Raw genomic sequence first — 23,054 nt, 5'->3', positions numbered from 1 at the left:
TCTCCAATAGTTTCTCTACTACTGATGTGAGACTCACTGGCCTGTCATTCCCTGGCTTATCTCTACAACCCTTCTTAAATAGCAGAACCACATTAGCTGTTCTCCAGTCCTCTGGCACCTCCCCTGTGGCCAGAGAGGAATTAAAAATTTGGGTCAGAGCCCCTGCCATCTCCCCCCTTGCCTCCCTCAGCAGTCTGGGAAACAAATCATCCAGACCTGGAGATTTGTCCACTTTTAAGCCTGCCAACACCTCCAATACCTTGTCACTCCCTATATCAAGTTGCTCAAGAACCTAGCAGTCTCTCTCCCTGAGTTCCATACCATCATCCTCATTCTCTTGGCTGAAGACAGATGTGAAGTATTTGTTAAACACTCTACCAATGTCCTCTGGTTCCACCCATAGATTGCCCCCTTGGTCCCGAATGGGTCCTATTCTTTCCCTGGTTATCCTCTTCCCATTGATATACTTATAGAATATCTTGGGATTTTCCCTACTTTTACCAGCTAGAGCTTTCTCATATCCCCTCTTTGCACTCCAAATTGCTTTCTTAAGCTCCACCCTGCACTTTCTGTACTCCACAAATGCCTCAGCTGATTTGCTTCCCTTGTACCTGCTAAAAGCCTCTCTTTTCCTTCTCATCGTATCCTGAATATCTCTGGTCATCCATGGTTCTCTGGGCTTGTTACTCCTTCCTATCACCCTGGAGGGAACATGTTGAGCCTGTACCCTCCCCATTTCTTTTTTGAACGCCCCCCACTGCTCTTCTGTAGACTTCCCCACAAGTAGCTGTTCCCAGTCTACCTTGGCCAGATCCTGCCTTATTTTACTAAAATCCGTTCTCCCCCAATCCAAAACATTTTTTTGCAACTTGTCTATTTCTTTGTCCATAACAAGCTTAAATTGTACCATGTTGTGGTCGCTATCACTAAAATGCTGTCCCACCACCACCTCAGCCACCTGTCTGGCTTCATTCCCCAGAATTAGGTCCAGCACTACGCCATCCCATGTTGGACCCTCTACATATTGATCTAAAATGTTCTCCTGTACACATTTCACGAAATCCACTCCATCCAAGCCCATAACACTATGTCTAACCCAATTAATGTTAGGAAAGTTGAAATCACCTAATATAATTGCCCTATTGTTCTTGTTTTTACACAACTCCACAAATTGTGCACATATTTGCTCCTCAATTTCCTGCTGACTATCTGGGGCTCTATAATAAACACCTAACAATGTGACTGCCCCTTTTTTATTCCTAAACTCTACCCACAAAGCTTCATTCGATGCCCCCTCCAAGATATCATCTCTCCTTACTGCAGTAACTGACTCCTTAACTAATAATGCAACGCCTCCTCCTCTTTTACCCCCTCCTCTGTCTCGCCTGAAGATTCTATATCCCAGAATGTTGAGCTGCCAATCCTGACCCTCCTTCAACCACGTCTCAGTGATGGCGTCTATATCACAATTTTATGTGTCAATCCTCAGCCTTATCCTCATCCGTTTTACCTGTAATACTCCTGGCATTAAAGTAGAGGCCATCCAGTCTTGCCTTACTCCCTTGAAACCTAATGCAGCTGTACTCCCTCTGACTTGATTGTTTTACTGTACTATGATGTGTCCCTATTCTGCTAACATTCAGTGTCCCCCTCCCCATGCCGAATTAGTTTAAACTCCTCCCAACAGCACTAGCAAAAGAATGTTCAACCCACACTGGTTCAGATGTAGACCCTCCCACTTGTACAGGTCCCACCTACCCCAGAAACGGTCCCAGTAATCCAGGAATCTAAAACCCTCCCCTCCGGCACCAACTCTTAAGCCACTTATTCATCTGTGCTATTCTCCTATTTCTGAACTTGCTAGCCCGTGGCACTGGGAGTAATCCAGAGATTCCAACCCGAGAGGTCTTGCTTTTTAGTCTACTGCCTAACTCCTTGAATTCTTGATGCAAGACTTCATCCCTCTTTCTACCTATGTCATTGGTGCCAACATGTACCATGACCTCTGCCTTATCACCCTCCCCCTTCAGGACGCCCTGCAGCCGTTCAGTGACATCCTGGACCCTGGCACCAGGGAGGCAACACATCATCCTGGAGTCACGTTGACAGCCACAGTAGTGCCTATCTGTTCCCCTGACTATAGAATCCCCTATTACTATTGCTCTTCCTCTCCTCCTGTACAGACAGGCTGCTTGTGGTGCCAGAAGCTTGGTTCTGTCTGCAGTCCCTGGAGGAACCAACACTCCTCATCAGCCTCCAGAATGGAATCCCAATTTGCGAGCGGGACCCCAGGGGGCTCCTGAACTACATGCCTGTTTCTCTTGGATTGCCTGGTGGTCATCCATTCCTTTCCTTCCTCAAGTCCCTTCAGCTGCGGTGTGACCACCTCTCTAAATGTGCTATCCATATGGTGAAAGCCCTCCTGAAGAAAAATGAGGATTTCCTCACCGCACTGCTCATTTACAGATCCATCCGCTTACAGTGTGGCCTGTCCCTGTCTGAGCTCCTGATGGGCAGGAAGCTTCGCACACAACTCCTGATCTTGCCGAAGAATCTCTTGACATGGTTGGTAGCCAAGGACTGCAGGATGCACATGCCAAAAAGCAATCCTACAGACAGAAACAAGCTTCTGCCTACAACATATGAACATACAAAACAGGACCAGAAGTAGGCTGTTCAGCCCCTCGAGCCTGTTCCGCCATTCATTAAGATCATGGCTGATCTGTTTGTGTTTCAAATTTCACATTCCCATCTACCCTCGATAACCTTTGATTCCCTTCTATCTACCGCTGCCTTAAAAATGCTCAGTGAACCTGTTTCCACCACCTTGAGGCAGAGAGTTCCAAAGACGTACAATCCTCAGAGAAAAAAATTCTCCTCATCTCTGTCCTAAAAGGGAAATCCCCAATTTTAAAGCAGTGCTCCCTAGCTCTGGACTCACCCACAAGAGGAATTATCCTTTCCACGTCCATCTTGTCAATACTATTCAACATCTTATATACTTCGATCATGTCACCCCTCACTCTTCTAAACTCCTGTAGAAACCAGCCCAGTCTGTCCAACCTTTACTCATAAGACAATCTGCTCATTCAAGGTATCAATCTAGTAAACCTTCTCTGAACTGTCTCCAACATATTTACATCCTTCCTTAAATAAGGAGACCAAAACTGCAAAGCGTATTTGCGTTGTGGTCTCAGCAATGCCCTGTAAAACTGAAGCACAACATCCTTAATTTTATGTTCAATTCCTCTCGTAATAAAGGATAGCATTCCATTAGCTGTCTTAATTACTTGCTGAAAATGCATACTAATTTTTTATGACTCATTTGCTAGAACACCTGCCATAGTGAACAACTTCACATTTTCCCACATTATACTCCATCTGCCAGATTTTTTGCCCACTCACTCAACCTATCTATATTTGTCTGCAACCTCATGTCCTCTTCACAACACACTTTCCTCCCTATCCTTGTGTCATCTGCAAATTTAGCTAACATGCTTTCACTCCCCTCAGCTAAGTCATTGATGTAAATTGTAAAAGGTTGAGGCCCCAGCACAGACCCCTGCGGGACTCCACTCATCACATGCTGCCAATCAGACAAAGACCCATTTATGCATAGTCTCTGCTTTCTGCCAGCCAGCCAATCTTCTATCCGTGTTAATACATTCCCCCCTACATCGTGAGCTTTTATTTTCCACAATAACCTTTGATGTGGCACCTTATCAAATGTCTTCTGGAAATCCAAGTGCAGCACGTCTACAGGCTCCCTTTTATCCACGGCGCATGTTACTTCTTCAAAAGAACTCCAATAAATTAGTTAAATATGATATACCTTTCACAAAACCATGCTGACTCTTCCCGATTACCTTGAGTTTTTCTAAGTGCCCAGCTATAACCTCCTTAATGATCGATTCTAACACCTTCCCCACGACAGACGTCAAGCTAACTGGCCTATAGTTTCCTGTTTTCTGCCTCCCTCCCTTCTTGAATAGAGGGGTTATTATTTGCTACTTTCCAGTCTGATGGAACTTTTCCAGAATCTAGGGAATTTAAGAAAATTAACACCAACTACCTCATTAACCACCTCTTTTTTGACCTTAGGTTGAAGTCCATCAGGACCTGAAGTCTTGTCAGCCCGCAGCTCCATCAGTTTGCTCAGTACCGTTTCCCTAGTGATTGTAATTTCACCAAGTTCCCCTCTTCTTTCCACCTTCTGATTTACGGCTATTACTGGAATGTTTTTTGTGTCCTCTACAGTGACGACAGAAGCAAAATATTTGTTCATTTCATCCACCATTTCCTTATTATCTACTATTAACTCCACATTGTCACACTCTAGAGGACCGGCACTCACTTACTCTTTTCCTTTTCAAATACCTGTAGAAACTCTTGCTATCTGTTTTTACAATTCTAGCTAGCTTTCTCTCATTTTTTACTCCGGATTAACCTTTTAGTCATTCTCTACTATTCTTTATATTCTGACCAATCATCTGACTTGCCACTCATCTTTGTGGAGTTATATGCTTTTTCCATAAGTTTGCTTTCCTTCATTCTTAAGTTAACCATGAACGGTGGATCCTCCCTTTAGAATTTTTCCTTATCATAGGAATATACTTATTCTGAGTATTCTAAAATACCCCCTTAAATATCTCCCACTGCTTTACTATTGATCCATCCCCTAGCCTAGTATCCCAGTTCACTTCAGCTAGCCCAGTTCTCATGCCCACATAGTTGTCCCTGTTTAAGTTTAAAATATGAGTTTTAGACCCATTCTTCCCCCTTTCAAACTGAATGTAAAATTCAAATCATATCTTGGTTGTTGATACCTTGGGGTGCCTTCACTCTGAGGTCATTAATTAATCCTGTCACATTACACAATACCAAGTCTAATTTCACCTGTTTTCTGGTTGGTTCCAGAAAGTTCCTTAGAGCAGCTCAATCTCGAAAGCATTCTATGAACTTGTGATGACTCTATGGAGCAGACTGGTTTCATCAAGAAACAGTTAAAATTTATTACAGAGACATTTTTATTGCTTGCAAGCTCGACCAGATCTCTCATCGGAAAACCCCCGCCCCGCAGATTACCCGTGCTAAGAGCTCACTGGTCAGAGACCCCACAGTACAACATATGACCCATGATTGGCAAGAGGGAGTGACTATACATCCAGTTACCACGTTTCCTCCCCCTTTAGTTTTTTACAATTACTCTTTACAGAAAAACATTTAAACAATCGAATAGACATATATACAATTTCAGGTGATTATCAAATTTCTGAGCTGTTCTTTGTATGCGACTAGAGCAGCGTAGCTCTACCCCTGGAGGTTCCTGAGCAGGATCAACAGGATCTGGAGCTGCACTATGAGGCACATCATCAGAACTGGGCAGCTCAGGATTTGGCAACCCCTCTGAAACATCTGGAGTGTCTGTTCTAGGTCAATCACACACCTCAGAAATCGACGGCTCAACGTTAGTGATAGGTTGGCCATTTAATTGTTGGAATGTTTTCCCTGGCATGGATGTGACCTACGTGCTTACAGATGATCCTAACTCCCACTTGTAATTGGAAAGATAGTGGACCAGTCTCTTAAACAATGGCTTCTGGAGCCCAGCAGGGTCCACTGCTGAAATTTTGCACGTACACTGTGTCACCTACACTGAATATACGACCTTGACTGTGTATGTCATGGTTAAATTTCTGATTACTCTGGTTCTGCGCTACCTTCCCCTCTAAATTCGGAAACACCAAGTGTAAACGTGTATGCAGACATTGTTTCATTAAGAACTCCAATGGTGTTGAACCTGTAGTCAAATGCGGCTTTGCACGATAACTGAAACAAAACCAGGAAAGTTGCGATTCCAGAGTGCCTTCCAATAATTTTTTCATAGAACCATAGAACCATAGAACACTACAGCACAGAAAACAGGCCATTCGGCCCTTCTAGTCTGTGCCGAAATATTATTCCGCTAATCCCATTGACCTGCACCCAGTCCATAACCCTCCAGACCTCTCCCATCCATATAGCTATCCAATTTATTCTTAAAACTTACGAGTGAGCTCGATGGCAGACTTAAAAGTTTGTACTGCCCTCTCAGCTAGACCATCCGATGAGGGATGCCAAGGAGCTGTTTTCATATGTCGGATTCCACTCCGATACATACATTTCTGAAACTGGGTGCTGGTAAAGGCTGGTATCATTATTAGAAACGACAATTTCAGGTAGGTCATATATGCTGAAACAGTGACGTAACTTCTCGATAATTGTGTTCAATGTTGGCGATTTGACTTCGTACACATCCATCTATTATAGATGTGCATCTACAATTAACAAGAACATGGTACATAAGAATGGTCCTACATAATCTATATGTAGTCGAACCCAGGGTCAACCAGGCCATTCACACAGATGCAGGGGAACTCAAACAGGGAACTTCTGTTGTTGCTGATGGTGGAGACAGTGGTTGACCATGCTTTCAATGTTACTGTCAATGCCTGGCCACCATACATAGCTTCACGCAAACATTTTCATCTATGATGTGACTGGATGTGTACTGTGGAGCTCTGTCAAGGATAGCTCTCTACCTTGTGATGGTTTGACAACTCTTGATCCCTACAACATAATTCAATGTTTCTAACATGGAATGGTCTCAGTTCTTCAGATACAGGCGAGTTCGGCCATCCTTGCAAAGCAAAGTCTCTAACTTTCGATAATATTGGATCTCTGTTCATCCAATTCCTAATTTGTTTCGCACACACAGGCAAAGAATCTAAGAAATTCAGTAATAGCACTAATTCTTGTGGAACAGGAGTATTTACAACGCTATCTGGCATCAGGGGACGACTGAGTGTATCTGCATTTGCAATCTGTAGGCCAGGGCGGTACATTTAAGTTGATTCATACACAGATAATGTCAGAGCCCAGTGTTGTATTCTTGCCGATGCTATTGGCGGAATGGCCTAGTCTTCGCTGAATAATCCCATTAATGGTTTATGGTCCAACACAAAGATAAAATGTCGTCCGTGTAGGTACTGGTGAAACTTTTTTTACACTGAATACTACTGATAAACCTTCTTTCTCTAACTGACAATAGCCCTGCTCGGTCTGTGGAGAGGGTTCTCGAGATATAGCCAATGGGCCTTTCTGATCTATTTTCCATGTTATGTTATAACAGAGCTCCTACACCATAAGGAGAGGCATCACATGTTAATACCAGCTCTTTGAATGGGTCATAGTGTACCAATAAACATGACAAATTCAGCAATTTATTTTCTTTCGCAAAGTCTTCCTCCTGTTGTGAACCCTACGACCAATGGTGGGTCTTTTTTTTTTAGCAGCGAGTGTAATGGTGCCAAACAATTGATAGGTTGGGTAAGGTGTGACTATAGTAGTTGATCATGCCCAGGAAGGACTTGAGTTCTGTTACACTGGATGGTGATGGTGCATCTTTTATTGCCTGAACTTTATCTTCTACTGGATGCAAACCTGTAGTGATTGAAGGTATAACCTTTCCTACTGCCTATTAAGGGTCCCTTGATTGTTCTTGAAAAAGTAGCCCTAAGGGGGTATGGCTTTCTAGTCGTGGACCTGGTTCAAGCATGTAGCTTCTAAAAGAGCTCTCTGTAATAAAGTTATCTGCTTCAAGTAGAAACCCATCCGGTCTGTCAAGTTATTACATTTAGAGACGAGGGTAAAATATCTTCGACGCTGCACCTCACCTTGTGAATTTGAGTACATCAGTTCTTAAGGAAAAAAAGGTATACTCACCAGTCATGCCACTCTTCAGCAGAATCGAACCTTATAACACATCCACTGGAGCCAGTGCATAGAGCGCCTAGGGTTTTATTTCATGGTGAATGAAATAACAGCGGAGGAGAAGCAGAAAGCAATTCTTTTAAGTGTCTATGGTAGCAATACATATAACCTCATCCGCAGTTTGACGACCCCGAATGCGCCCAATTCTAAATCTTTTAACGCATTGGTAGACCTCGTGAAGATGCATTTTCAGCCGAAGCCATCAGTAATTATGCAGAGGTTTAAGTTTAACTCCAGAGTAAGGGCCCCAGGAGAGTCCATCGAAACCTATACAGCGAAGTTGAAGCAGTTGGCTGAGCACTGCGACTTCGGACACACATTCAATGACATGTTGTAGGACCGATTAGATTGTGGTGTTCACAATGACTCCATTCAGCACTGTTTACTCGCAGAAGTTAACATCGATTTGAAGCCCACCATGTGAATAGCGCTAGCCATGGAGAGTGCTGAGAGGGACTCACAGGCTTTACAGAATGTGCAACATGGCTATGTTCTTCAGGTGGGATGGGAACATACCGCTGGGCATGGTGCAAAAACCAGAGAGACAGCAGTGAAGCTGGAGACAGTCTCTGCTGCTTGAAAAACGATAAGGCCTAGTGGAAGCATTTCAGCAGCGACTCCGAAGTTAATCTATTACAGATGTGGGGGTAACCATGTACCAGACAACTGCAGATTCAAGGATGCAGAATGCCATTACTGCCATAATAAAGGGCACGTGATAAAACATTGCAGGGCAAAATCAAGACAGCCCTTAAGGCAGCAGGCCAAAGCGATAGAAGTGAATAATATAACAGAACTTGAAGCTGCCAATACTGATATTTATTCCCTGTACAATGTCAAAGCAGTAAAAGCTGAACCAATAACCGTCACAATTCAAGTGAGTGGGAAACCTCTAGACATGGAGGTAGATAAGGGAGCCTCAACTATAGTTATGGGAAAGCACACATTTAAATACCTAAATGAAGGTACCCAGTCACTGAATTTGGAGTTAACCATGGCTCAACTAAAGACATACGCTGGAGAATCCGCACAGTTAAAGGGCATCACCGCAGTACGGGTGTCCTATAGGAAACAGACAGCCCGGCTTCCAGTGATCATTGTGACAGGTGAAGGACTCCTTCGTGTCTGCAGCTCTCCTTTGTGTCTGACAGCACATAGCTTCTTTCTTAACTTCCTTCCTGTTGGCCCTGCTTCCAGGTCAAAGGTCGCCATATGAACAGGAGGAATGGAGGAGGCAACCAACACATCCTCTTTGCAGATGGGCTGTCTGTGATCAGCTCATCTGATTGCTTGGCCTTATGGGCCAAGACTGGTTACAAAAAAATTAAACTCAACTGTATGAAATATTTCACATGACAACAGGAGTTCCTGAGCTGTTAGGGAAATATGACAGTGTATTTCATGATGAATTGGGAAAATTAAAAGGCTTACAAGCAAAAATATATGTAGATTCACAGGCGACACCTCATTTCTTAAGGCCAGACCTGTGCCTTATGCCCTAAAGGAGAAGGTGGATGCAGAATGGTGCCGCTTAGAAAAGCTAAGCATCATCCAGCCAGTCCAATTTTTGGAATGGGAAGGGTCCATAGTCCCTGTGATGAAACTATTTGCATTTGAGGGGACTACAAATTACCATTAAACAATGCAGCTAAACTAGATAAATATACTATCCCAAGGATAGATAGCTTGTACGCAAAGTTAGCTGGAGGCAAATCCTATACCAAACTGGACATGAGCTATGCATACCAACAGCAAGAGCTAGATACCTCAAACGAAAAAAACAGTAAAAACTGGGAAATAAGGATACTGGTCTGAACTGGTCTTGTATCCCTTAAAATGGAACACCAGTAAAAACTGGGAACTAAGAGTAGTGGTCCAAACTGTTTTATCCTTCTGGGTAGCTCGTCTAGAGGGTATGTAACCATCAAGATACACAAGGGTCTCAATCAATATACGCACCTACCCTTTGGAGTATCATCTGCCTGTGCAATTTTCCAAAGGAACATGGATTCTTTTGCAAGGACTTCCCTGAGTAGTAGTATACCTGGATGATGTTCAGATCACAGGGTCAACAGAAGCCAAACATTTGGCCAGCCTGGAAGATGTTTTAAGATGATTCTTGGAAGCTGGTGCATGATTAAAGAAAGAGATATGTACATCCCAAGCGCCAGAAGTCACTTACCTGGGTCACGGGGTGGATGCCATGGGGTTGCATTCTCTGGAGGAGAAAGCTAGGGCAATCAAAGAGGCTACTGTAACTCAACTCAAGTCTTTTTTGGGCATGATCAATTATTATAGCTGCTTATAAAGCTGAATATAAAGAAAGTGGGAAAAAACGTAAGCAAGGAGTCAGGAGGGCTAAAAGGGGTCATGAAAAGTCACTGGCAACCAGGATTAAGGAAAATCCCATGGCCTTTTATACATATGTAAAAAGCAAGATGGTAGCCAGGGAAAGGGTAGGCCCACTCAGGGACAGAGGTGCAAATCTGTGTGGAGCCAGAAGAAATGGGAGATACACTAAATGAATACTTCTCATTAGTATTCACCAAAGAGAAGAACTTAGCGGTCGATTTGTCTAGGGAAGAGTGTGTAGATAGCCTGGATCATGTTGAGATCAAAAAAGAGGTGTTAGGCGTCTTGAAGAATATTAAGGTGGATAAGTCCCCAGGGCCAGATGGGATCTACCCCAGAGTACTGAGGGAGGCAAGGGAGGAGATTGCTGGGGCCTTGACAGAAATCTTTGTATCCGCATTGGCTATGGGTGAGGTCCCAGAGGACTGGAGAATGGCCAATGTTGTTCCATTGTTTAAGAAGGGTAGCAGGGATAATCCAGGAAATTACAGGCCGGTGAGCCTTACGTCAGTGGTAGGGAAATTATTGAAGAATATTCTTCGTGACAGGATTTACTACCATTTGGAAGCAAATGGGCGTATTAGTGAGAGGCAGCATGGTTTTGTGAAGGGGAGGTCGTGTCTCACTAACTTGATCGAGTTTTTTGAGGAAGTGACAAAGATGATCGACGATGGAAGGGCAGTGGATGTTATATACATGGATTTCAGTAAGGCTTTTGACAAGGTCCCTCATGGCAGATTGGTACAGAAGGTAAAGTCGCATGGGATCAGAGATGAGCTGGCAAGATGGATACAGAATTGGCTTGGTCATAGAAGACAGAGGGTAGCATGGAAGGGTGCTCTTCTGAATGGAGAGCTGTGAATAGTGGAGTTCCGCAGGCATCAGTGCTGGGACCTTTGCTGTTTGTAGTATACATAAATGATTTGGAGGAAAATGTAACTGAGCTAATTAGTAAGTTTGCAGACGGCACTAAGGTTGGAGGAGTTGCAGATAGTGAGGAGGATTGTCAAAGGATACAACGGGATATAGATCGGTTGGAGACTTGGGCAGAGAAGTGGCAGATGGAGTTTAATCTGGACAAATGCGAGGTAATGCATTTTGGAAGGTCTAATACAGGCAGGAATTATACAGTAAATGGCAGAACCCTTAAGTGCATTGACGGGCAGAAGGATCTGGGTGTACAGGTCCACAAGTCACTGAAAGTGGCAACGCAGGTGGATAAGGTAGTCAGGAAGGCATATGGCATGCTTGCCTTCATTGGCAGGGGTATTGAGTATAAAAGCTGGGAAGTCATGCTGCAGCTGTATAGAACCTTGGTTAGGCCACATTTGGAATATTGCGTGCAATTCTGGTCACCACATTACCAGAAGGATATGGAGGTGTTGGAGAGGGTGCAGAGGAGGTTTACCAGGATGCTGCCTGGTCTGGAGGTTATTAGCTATGAGGAGAGGTTGGAGAAACTCGGATTGTTCTCACTAGAGCGACGGAGATTGAGGGGCAACTTAATAGAAGTTTACAAAATTATGAGTGGCATGGACAGAGTAGATAGTCAGAAGATTTTTCCCAGGGTGGAAGAGTCAATTACTAGGGGACATAGATTTAAGGTGAGAGGAGAAAATTATAGAGGAGATGTGTGGGGCAAGCTTTTTACGCAGAGGGTAGTGAGTGTCTGGAATTCGCTGCCAGAGGAGGTGGTGGAAGCGGATATGATAGTGGTGTTTGAGAGGCAGCTTGACAAATACATGAATAGGATGGGAACAGAGGGATACAGAAGTGCAACATGTTTTAATTGACGGGCAATATGATCGGCGCAGGCTTGGAGGGCCGAAGGGCCTGTTCCTGTACTGTACTTTTCTTTGTTCTTTGTTCTTCTTGCAAAACTTGTCAACAGTGTTAGCACCATTATGCTTGTTATTAAAATTAAATCATCCTGAGAGGATGGTGTTGGTTCTGTGCTGTGTGAGCCTGCTGTCCTTTCTCAGGATGATATAATTCATTCTGCCACCACTTCCAATCTATCAGTGACCTTGCTGTTGACTGTCAGCCAGTTGGTTGACTCCTCCATTCCTCCTGTTCATATGGCAACATTTGACCTGGAAGCAGTGCCAACAGGAAGGAAGTTAAGAAAGAAGCCATGTGCTGGCAGACACAAAGGAGAGCTATGAGCAGAGGAGATGGAGAGTGAAGTTGATCAGCGAACAGATGCAGACACAAAGAGAAAGCTGACAGAGGGACACAGGAAATTCTTGTGAGGAGAAACAGCAAATCACTCTCAGTAAGAAGTTCATTTTTCTGTTTTGCAGAAACAGAAACAGGAGATCTTGGAGGTACTGTGCGAGCTGCCTAAAAAAAGGTCTAAAATCTGTAAAGCTGTTTAAATAGCACAAGATGCTAAAGTGGTCAAACTGTGGACTGGGGTGTTAATGGTTGGTCCATTGAAAAGGAACTCTGGAAAGCTAAACCATCAGGACCGTCATGAGCCAAGGGAGAGAAGGTTTGAAGAAGTGTTCCTTGGTGATGATAATCATACCCACGAAACTCAAAGGCAAAAGCTGTTGTCAGATAGGACTCCTAACCTACCTTGCGTGAATAAAGAACAGCTTATTGTGGAACTGTTTAGCTATGTATTGCCAGATTTATGCAGGTGCATATGGTCACGTAGGACATATCTTTGCTATATTGACTAGTTAAAATGAAATTTACCTTTTTACTTGAAGCATCATTTGTCTGTTAATTAATGTGTAATTTGCATTAGCTCTGATTTGAGTTAAAATGAAAAAGCTACAGAAAGTGGAATTTTGTTTCTAACTTCTTTCATTTAGGGGTGATTTAGTAAATTTGGTTAATTTGGTTTATGGTTCCCCACTGAGGATTGTCTAGGTCTGTGACACAGTAGGCAGCATCTCAGCCTCTGAGCAGAAGCTCCTGGTTCAAGTCCCACTCCCAAACTTACTGACCATGGAAGCTGTGTTCATAATGCAACCAAACAGGTTTATTATCAAATGAAATCAAAACACTGCAGATGCTGGAGATCTGAAATAAAAACAGAAAATACTGGAAAAACACAGCAGGTCTGGCAGCATCTGTGGAGAGAGAAACAGAGTTAACATTTCAAGTCCTCTTCTTCGGAACTGGAGGGAGGTAGAAATGTGATGGGTTTTATGCTGTATGGAAAATGGGGAAGGGGCAGGTGGAGCAGAACAAAAGACCAGGGATGGGTTTGAGGGCAGAAGAGATTAAATGGCAAAGAAGTAATGGAACACAAGACAAATGGAGTGGTAATTATGGTATTAAAGACTAAAGCTTTGATCCAAAATAGGTGTAGATAGCAGAATCAAGGGCAGTACTGTCTGAAAGCAACGTAACAGAATGTCTTAATAACAGAAAAAGGATCAGCATTGTCTGAAAGCAAAATCATGAGAACAAGATATAGACTCTAAGGGGAAAGATTCAAAATGGAGGACAGAGTTCATGGTCTGAAGTTGTTGAACTCAATGTTGCATCCGGAAGGCTATAAAGTACCTAATTATAAGATGAGGTGCAGTTCCTCCAGCTTGCGTTGGGCCTCTTTAGAACATAGTAGCAGGCCAAGGATAGAAATGTGAGAATGACAGCAAGATGGTGAATTGAAATGGCAAGCAGCAGGAAGGTCAGGATCATGCTTGTGAACTGAGTGAAGGTGTTTCTCAAAGCGGTCACCCTGTCTGCGTTTAGCGTCCCCAATGCAGAGGAGACCGCATTGTGAGCAGTGAACACAGATTTAAGATCGAGAAATGCTGGGAGTATGTGAGGAAATACAAGTGTTAATGACCTGGAGCTTGCTAGCTAGGGTGCTGATGGAAGCAGACTCAATGAATGAAAGCAAATGAAATTGGATGTGCACTAGAGGGAAATAAACTTGTAGGGCTATGGGGATAGGGAAGGAAAATGATTGGCTTGCTCTGCACAGAACTGACATGGACTCAATGGGCTGAATGGCCTCCTTCTGTGTCATTATGGTTCCATGAATATTGCAGAGCTCTTCCAGAGTGGTTCTAGCAATGGAAGTATTGTTTAAGCACCTCATTGGTCTGCTCAGTCACATTTTGCATGGCAGTATGCCTTTCATTATATGCATGCTGCCCAAGTGTGGAGTTATGACCAGGTGGTCAGCAGATTGCCCTTGTTGCCCAGCAACACCCTATCGTTTGATGTGATGGCTCAATGGACTGGTGCTGAATAAAGTCATTATGACTGATGCCAAGATACTAATCATTCATATACATGATATGCTGAGCATGGTCACACACTAGCTGCACATTCACGGGCCGGAACCTTTTCCAGTTGTGGTACATGTCTGACATTTAGATGTTGTGTACACAGAATCATGTGGATGGCAGCCTGCACCACTGGGAAACCCGTTACCATGGCAAAGCCACGTGCATGCCCTCCCTGCTTGTCTCTGATCAGATAGAGTGCTCTGTAGAAGTTCTTCTTACATAGCAGTTGATGGTAAACTGGAAATTGTCACTTGCTCCAGTTGGAAGGACCCCAACATGAAGAAGTTCATTGCTACAGTCACACTCACAGCACTAGATCGTCTTGCCCTGCTCTGAAGCTGCAGGTCTCCCAGCAAGAGGTGGCAGATTTCAGAGAGCACCGCCTTTGTAAAGCAGAGATTTCACATACACTGCTTCTCAGTGAGGTTAAGGTATAAGAAATATTCCCTGAAACCGCAGGTACATAAGGCCTCATGTTGAAACCCCTTCTCCCCTTCCTCCTTCTGTGGGCAGCTTGTCCTCCTATGCTGCCTCTGCTCATTCTCCCCATTATGCTATAGGCCAAGGGGGATGGTAACTACAGCACCAATGACAGGAAGCAAGTGGTCTGACCAGAACTCTTGAAGTCAGAAGACCTTCACCAAGTAAACACCACTCTGTGACGACTTCACTAACTTTGTAGAAGCACCGTGGATTTTATACAGATGTTTAAAGTCAGTCAGAGGCAGTAGAAATCAATCAGCAGCTAACCTGAAAGAAGTTGATGATCACTTTAAATGGTGCTGATAGGGGGTTCTTTCTTTTTCTGAATGCATGTTCAGCTCTCTGTATTTGAGAGAGGGCATAAACTGAAGTGTTAAGGTCATAAATGGTTGCACCAGTGCCCAATCATCATAACCTGCTTACTCTATGTACTTCTGGTGCACCTCCTACCACTCCTGCCAAAGAAGTGTCTAGTGCAAGCTTCAGCAAACGTATGTGCCCATTGAAAGGATACCATTTTGCAACCAAAATAGTCCATAGTGTGTCAAACATATGGGCACTTTTGCAGCCTTTGTTTTATGTACTACCTCTAATGTTCCCCCATGATTAAAATTCATGCCCATCCTGCAGATATGATGACAGGCAAGAGGGTTGAGTGCCTATGCCAATTTTGAACCAGTTGCTAAGGAATGTACTGAGATAAGTTTTAAAACCAAGTCTTCATTGAATAGGAAAGTTATATGAAAAATATTATACACAGTGCAATATGTAAATAAAGAGTTCGCTTAATAATGAGGGGAAGTCATGTCACACACACATCAGGGAATCATTATTCACAAGAGTGCAATTTGGAGAATCAGGTCAACAATGTTGTCATCATACCCCTGCACTCTTGGGCTGATAGCATGAGATTATGCACCCATTTAGTAACAAGTCCCTTTGGTTCTCACGAAAAGAACACATCATTTGTCTGGCTACATCATCTTTACCAACCAATGATCAAACAACAAGGTCTTATGGTGCAGTGGTAGCGCCCCTACCTCTACCACTGCAGTACCTTGCCAGACATAATATGGACCAAACATGGGAGTCTATGGTCGCCAACACCCTCTTAGGGCCTGGTACCTGAAAAGGGAGAGCGATAGGAAAATACTGAAAGCTGCCATTAATTCTGTGAAACAGATCCCACCTTGCTACCCAAATGAGAATGCTTGATAATGAGTAAATGAAAGAAAGTTGAAAGAACTAGTAAAACCTTTAAAGCTGTGTACACACCAACAAATCGCTCATTTCCTGCCGTGTCAAACTTTAACTGGGGAATCATATGGAATGACCACGTCACAGGCTGTATTGTTGTCAGAGGCTCAGTTGTTGTAGGTAAAGTAGTCACAACCAGCTGAAAACCTTTGAAAATACAAGAAAAGTGCAGTTAAAATGCTTCAAGACATGATTGATACAAACTTTCAGCATGAACTTAGTTTCAATTCTGCCTTCAAGAGGGCCCACCATTCCAAAGAATATCAGTACAGATTTACCCAGTGTCGTTTACCCCATGTCCTAAAACACTATCTAAAAATATTAGCCAATTACTGATTTGGAGGTGAGATAAAGATATCCAAATGTGTTGCCATTACAAAACAGAACATTTAAGAAGTGGACTTGAAAACTCAAAACATCAAAATGTTGTCAAATCTGTCCTTTTAATTGATTTTTAATCATGCTATCTCTGAAACACTATATGGATCCTTCCCACTCCTTGACAAAAGTTCAAATTCAGGATGCCACATGTAGTGCTTTGACGCGATATTAAAGATTTAACTATAACAGTGTACCTTTTTTAAAAAAGGAAGCAGATTAGTACTGGTCTCCAAGATGTGCAAAATGCTTTCTGTTTTTGGTATTCACATCACACATGCTTAATAGGAATTAAATAGTTTTAAAAATTCACCAATACTTGAAAATAAACCTTTAACAGCAAAATATTTTTTGAACTTTTGTTTGACAAATTAACATCAGTTTATAAGCTGCAATCAGCAGCCTGAACGAAATGTCTTCAGTCCTGAAATTGGTGAAACGGCACATCTCTTGAGCAAAATGACTTTATTCTTCACCTTTCTGATCACATTAATAGTGCACTACAAATTGCTGTAAATGCAAATTGATAATAGTGCAATGATGTCAATGACTTATCTGGGACCTCATGAATATAGACCACTGGACACAATCTCCTTAGCCATTGAAGCAAAGTGATTGTGAAAGAAACAGAGTGAGTGATGGAGACAGAATATGATAAATTAGAGTTAAATTAGAGTTACAGAACTTAAAAAGGGAAAGGAAGAGAGTTGACTGAGAAAGAGAAGAGAGGCAGAAAGAAAAAGTAACACATTAAAAAAGTGCTATAAAGTAGGACTGGAAGGAATGAGACCCCATAGTTTCATTAATCCTTTTCTGAATCTCTAAGGTTGAGTGGCATGTCAGGACAATAAGCCAGATCATTAACAGTGCTTTTACAACAAAAAATACCAGCCTATATGGCTGTAATGAGATTAATTCGCATTTACAGCTCAAATCCAACAATTTATTGACATGGCAGGGTCCCAATTCTTTTGGTTCAGTTGAGGCAACAGTGGTAAAACCTGCAGGAATTTGTGGTGAAATGGAACTCATGGCATAAATTATCTTTGTCCCAGATTGCTGGGCTTTTGTGAACTGATTATGGTTGGCACTCTGAACTCAACCATTATTTTTCCAGCAATTTCAAGGTCTTCAAGTCAGTTTGCTGAATACTATTAAATTCAAGTCAGCAACAAAATATCAAATACATCCAGCAAAATCTTTAGTTCTTTCAAGACAGAGTAATCACTTCAGTGAACTACTTCTGTTGATTTCATTCTAAAATCCATTTGTTCCATAAAAATGATGGACCGGAAAACAACTGTTTATCATATTTTAACTGTAACTGATGACATACATAATCACCATTGTAAAACTGCTCAAAGAGGAACACAAAAAAGGGTTTTAAACTGGCTTGGTAGTCAGCACCATAATCAACCACAGCACTATCAAAGCAACAAAAAATTGAAGAGTTGGTTTCCTAGGTACAATATGCCACAGCATCAGAAACCAATGCATAAAGATTTCTTTGGGTGTATTTGCAGAAAAATTGTAATTATGATTATCATAGAAGCAACTTAATGTTTTTGTGAAAGGGAATTAAATGAATGCAGAGGAACATCAATTTATGAAAAAACAGGTAATATTGAATAAATGTATTAAGATAGCAGTATGATATATCTTTATTTTCAGAAAGCATTTAATCTCAAATATTGCTACTGTGTAGAAGAGCTCAGCACCTGGGAGATCTCTGGCGTACTAACCGGCCGTCAAGAGTGGGATTGCCTGTGACTTGAGAAAACGCAACAATCTCTGGATGCAGGAGCTGCAAAGCCCATGGAACACAAAACTGGGTGATGACCCCTCAAAAGAAAAACAAGGTTCCTTAGTATACTTGTGGTTAAAGTGAAAGTTTGAGTGATCCAAAGAGTTTGTAATTTGTATAAGTCAGAAACAATTATTACTAATGGTAGTAGTTCTTATTGGGCAACTATGATCACTGAGCCCCTGGCAATTATCCAAGAATAAGGAATGTACTAGATAGCCTTGTGTCATTATAGTTTGCTATCCACCCCCTTGCTTTCAAAAGCCTCCTCAAAAGCTTCCTCTTCACTTGTGCTTTTGGTGGCCTTTTCTAAACCTACTCCTAAACACCAACCCTGTGTTTGTAAGTTCCTTGGGATTTTTTTTGTTACTTTTGAGAAAATAAATAAGTACATAATGTTGCAATAGTAACCTTGGGCAGAATTTTCCTGTTGGCGTGCGGGGGCGGGCCCCGCACACATGCGCATAAAATAACACGTGGTGATGTTAGGTGAGCGTCCCGACTTGACCGCACATCATCGCAACATTTCGTTGGGCGGGCGTGCGATACTCTCTGATGTGCGCCCATCATTAATTAACGGGCCACTTAAGGTCCTTGAGGCGCCAGTCGACCGCGATTTTTTGGCGCCTGTGCAATCTTCGGGTCAGCATATGGGCACAATGGGCAGGCGGGTAGGACACATTTGTATAAACCTCATCCACAGGCAGGATAAGAGGGTTCAGTGTGGTCGCGAGTGTGCTCTGTCAAATATTGATATTTCAAAGTTACTGATACTTGCCTGTGTGATATGCAAGACTTCAAAACGCATACCGGCTGCTTGGTCTGGACTCACAAACTTCAGGTCAGTACTCCACAGTGAGGAATCTTTTTTGGGCCTGCATGTTTCAGGAAGCCTTCCCTTAGCTTGGGAATAGGAGCTGAACACTCCACTGGAGGCACCTCCTCTGAGGAGGAAGGGAGGGATGGAAGGGGGAGGAGGCCAGGAGTGCACATTCAGCCTCCAGGGGAGCCACATTTGGGAGATCGGGAGCAGGCACAAGGGGAGCAGGGCCAAGAGGTAGTCCAAGGCAGAAAGAGCTGCAGAAGATGCCACTCTCCTGCTGCCAGGGTATACAGGCGGAGAAGCAGCTACCTCAATATGTCTGAGGTGCAGTGCCAAAGGAGTATTCAGCAGTATTGATTACATGGCCTGCATTTGGCCTATAATTCATCATGTTACCAAATCCATTTTGTTTTATGCTTTTGGTGTCTGGCTTGGGCCCATTTCTTGTTTCAATATTCCAATTGGTTAGCTTGTCATTATTTTCAAACATATATAATATGAATCATACCAATGGCAAAATCAGATTTGATAAACATGGACCTGATTGGCCCTGTATGGTCTTAGAATAGCCAAGCACATGTAACCAAACCTGTATTCATAGAAACATAGAAAATGTTTAGACCTGTTCATAAACATAGAAATACAGGAGTAGGTCATTCGGCCCTTCGATATCATGGCTGATCCTCTATCTCTGCGCCACACTCCCGCACTCTCCCCATACCCCTTGATGCCTTTAGAGTCCAGAAATCTATCTTTTTCCTTCTTAAATATATTCAGTGACTTGGCCTCCACAGCCCTCTGTGGTAGGGAATTCCATAGGTTCACCACTCTCTGAGTGAAGAAGTTTCTCCTCATCTCAGTCCTAAACAGCCTACCCTGTACCCTGAGGTCGTGACGCCTTGTTCTCGACCCTCCAGCCAGAGGAAGCACCATCCCTGCATCCAATCTGTCCAGCTCTGTCAGAATTGTATACGTTTCAATGAGATCCCCTCATTCTTCTAAACTTCAGAGAATATAGGCCTAGTCGAATATCCCCTCATACGACAATCTTTCCATCACAGGAATCAGTCTGGTGAACCTTCACTGTACTCCCGCTATGGCAAGCATATCCTTCCTTACATAAGGAGACCAAAGCTGCACACAATACTCCAGGTGTGGTCTCACCAAGGCCCTGTACAGCTGCAGTAAGACATCGTTGCTCCTGCACTCAAGCCCTCTCGCAATGAGGGCCAACATACATTTGCCTTCTTAACTGCTTGAGGTTTCATTCCAATGTGTTACAAATACAACTTATTAGCTGGCGCATTAAGCTAGCAGGCAGTTCTTTCAGCTGGACAAACTACATCTGAAACACATTCATTCTCTTCTGGTCTATATACACATGTTTCTCTGCAGAACCTGGCATATTTTACACTGTGCTAAATCCAAGAGAAGCAGAAAATATTCACACAAACCAGAAAACAGAAGGAATTGTGCAAATCAAGAATGCCAAGAGTTCAAGTTATAAGGGTGAACTGAGATCACTAGTAAGATGTCATTGATTTTAAAGCCACCAGCAATCACCATTTTTGTAGTTAGTCCATACAAACCGTCCTAATGCAGTCGCATTTTATTTACCTAAGACATGCAAATCCGACTACTTTGACACAGTACCAAAAGTAGCATAAGTAAAGTATTAAATTGAAAAAAAAAACATGTCATCTGGTCTTTCACCTCAAGCATGTTAGAATTTCTATACAGCACAGGGCAACTTATGGAAAGTTAAAAATGCAGCACAAAAAAAGCAACAGCCATACCCAGGCAGTACCTTCTTTAATGGCTAAAGCATCCAGTACATCACTTTCCATGGGAGCTGTTATCATCATTTCAGGTTCCATCCCTGAAAACTCTTCTATTGAAGAAAGGCAAAGTTGTGCAAACAAAAAAATATATTAGTGAGAACTTGTATTTCTGTAAATCAATGTAAAATACCACTTCGTCCTGAAGTTATGATGTTTAGTATTAATCAATGCTGTAGTATGTTCCAATGCAATTCCTTGGTATGCAAAGGTTCTTAAGTAATTTGAAGTGGCTATGTACCGTCATAGTAGAAATGGAATTTCATTTAGACACTATTAGGAATTAGATTTTTTATCATTCGCAGCTCACTTTGTAAGTTTACCGTGAAGCTGCATTCAATTGAATATGCAAAGAAAGCCTATTTAATTTATATTACCAGCTCAACTACACAAAAATATTTCTTAATGAGAAAGATACTGTGCGTCCTTGTAAAATGCCTCTGTAAGAAGGTATTTTTCACTGAGAAAGGATACTTCCTTGTTCAAACAAAAACAAAAATGTTGGAAATACACAGCAGGCCTGTCAGCACCTGTAAAGAGAATCAACAGGATAGATTTTCTGGGTGAAGACCCTTCATTAGCACCATTGTTAACTTTTCTCTTCGCAGGTGCTGACTGACCTAATTCTATTTCAAGCATTTTCTGTTTTGAGTCTAGATTTCCAGCTTTTGCAGTTTCTATTTATTTATATGTGTTTATTCAATTTTAAAGAAAATTCATTCACATTAAACTGAAGCCTGGTTGATGGTTTTCAGAGAGTGTCTTGTGAATCTAATGAATCTAACACGGCTTTCCTATCTAACTTCAACTCCCTCCCAATTAATCAGCCTCTGCAAACAGATAAGGAAACAATTATAATTTATACTGTTAATTAGTTTTACCAATAGATAGAGCTAATAAGTTCTTTCAAGCGGTAATTTTAATCAACAGTATAAATACGCAACTTTTACACCATTTAAAAACTTTGTATTTGTATTTTTAAAAAGCTCCATGCTTGACTTTTCATTCTCTAATTTAATGTTCTCAGTGAGAAGTAGTGTTCATAGGGAATGCTGGTCAGGAAATAGCAACCTGGAGCCTTGGATTTCCCGTTTATTACTTTAATTGGAGAAGGAATCAGGATTGCAATTTCCCAATGCTAGAATGTGTGACTAATGTGCGGCTCTGGAAACAATTCCTTGATCACTTCATGCATCTTAATTGTAACCACTGATTTTACTAGCACTAAATGAATTTCAAAATATCCTTGCAGTTAAGGAAAAATGCTGCAAGTTACATATCAATACTTCAATTTCAGGAACATGAGAAAACAGAATACAAAATGTTTTATTGCCAAAGTATATCTATTTGCAGTGTGTTATGACATACTCCCCTGTGGTCAGGAAGTTTGTTGTTTTAAACAGACTACACTGCTATTTAATGAAACCAAGGTACAACCGACAATCAAAAGACATTGCGCGGTATGCTACTTTCCTCACTGTTGTGTAGTTGATTACCTTTTGGATTTGGACATGTCTGCCCATTTTAACAATATGCAGCAGAAATCCTTGCTGATTTTATATTTTCTTCATCTATGTGACTTTACAGCATGAACCAAAAAAAAGGTCCCCATTCCTCCCTGTTTTCAGGCTTCACCTGTCACTCACAAGAGCACATAAGTGATTTCAAACTGACAGAGATTATACTTCAACATGGCCTCTTCAGTAAACGCTCATGACTCAGGTGCCCATTTTGCTCAGAATCAGCTCCTGCAATATGTCTGCTTCAGCATACTTATAAATTAACATACTCAGTACAAGTTACAAGGCTCTGTTTCTTGTGTGGAAGTTCTCTCTCTGGGATCATGGATACCGTGTATCCAATTTTCCAGTGATTCAATTTTGAGAGCATCTCAAAAGGCCGCATTGAGCTCCATACTCACTAACTGGACTCGAGCGAGGCTCCAAGCTGGAGCAGCTGTTCAAAATTTGACGTGATTGTGTGTTATATTCAACACTTGTGAAGTCTGAGATTTAATGAAAACAGTTACTGAAAGAAAAGATGTAATA

At 42.2% G+C, this 23,054-nt stretch overlaps 1 protein-coding gene across 3 annotated transcripts in view; it reads right to left on the bottom strand.

Moving 5' to 3' along the window:
• fndc1 (fibronectin type III domain containing 1) overlaps positions 1-23,054 on the bottom strand; it is a 256,905-nt gene that overhangs the window by 66,422 nt on the left and 167,429 nt on the right. For all 3 annotated transcript variants that reach the window (XM_078556838.1, XM_078556839.1, XM_078556840.1), the window contains 2 exons: positions 20,976-21,059; positions 16,182-16,310 (listed from right to left, as the gene is read on the bottom strand). In XM_078556838.1, coding sequence (XP_078412964.1) covers positions 16,182-16,310; positions 20,976-21,059 — 213 coding nt within the window. The remainder of the gene's footprint in view (positions 1-16,181; positions 16,311-20,975; positions 21,060-23,054) is intronic.

The sequence above is a fragment of the Cetorhinus maximus genome, chromosome 14, assembly GCF_964194155.1.
Source record: "Cetorhinus maximus chromosome 14, sCetMax3.hap1.1, whole genome shotgun sequence".
NCBI classification, from domain to species: domain Eukaryota; kingdom Metazoa; phylum Chordata; class Chondrichthyes; order Lamniformes; family Cetorhinidae; genus Cetorhinus; species Cetorhinus maximus.
Note: the sequence above shows the minus strand (reverse complement) of the source record. Positions and strands in the feature narration are given on the sequence as shown.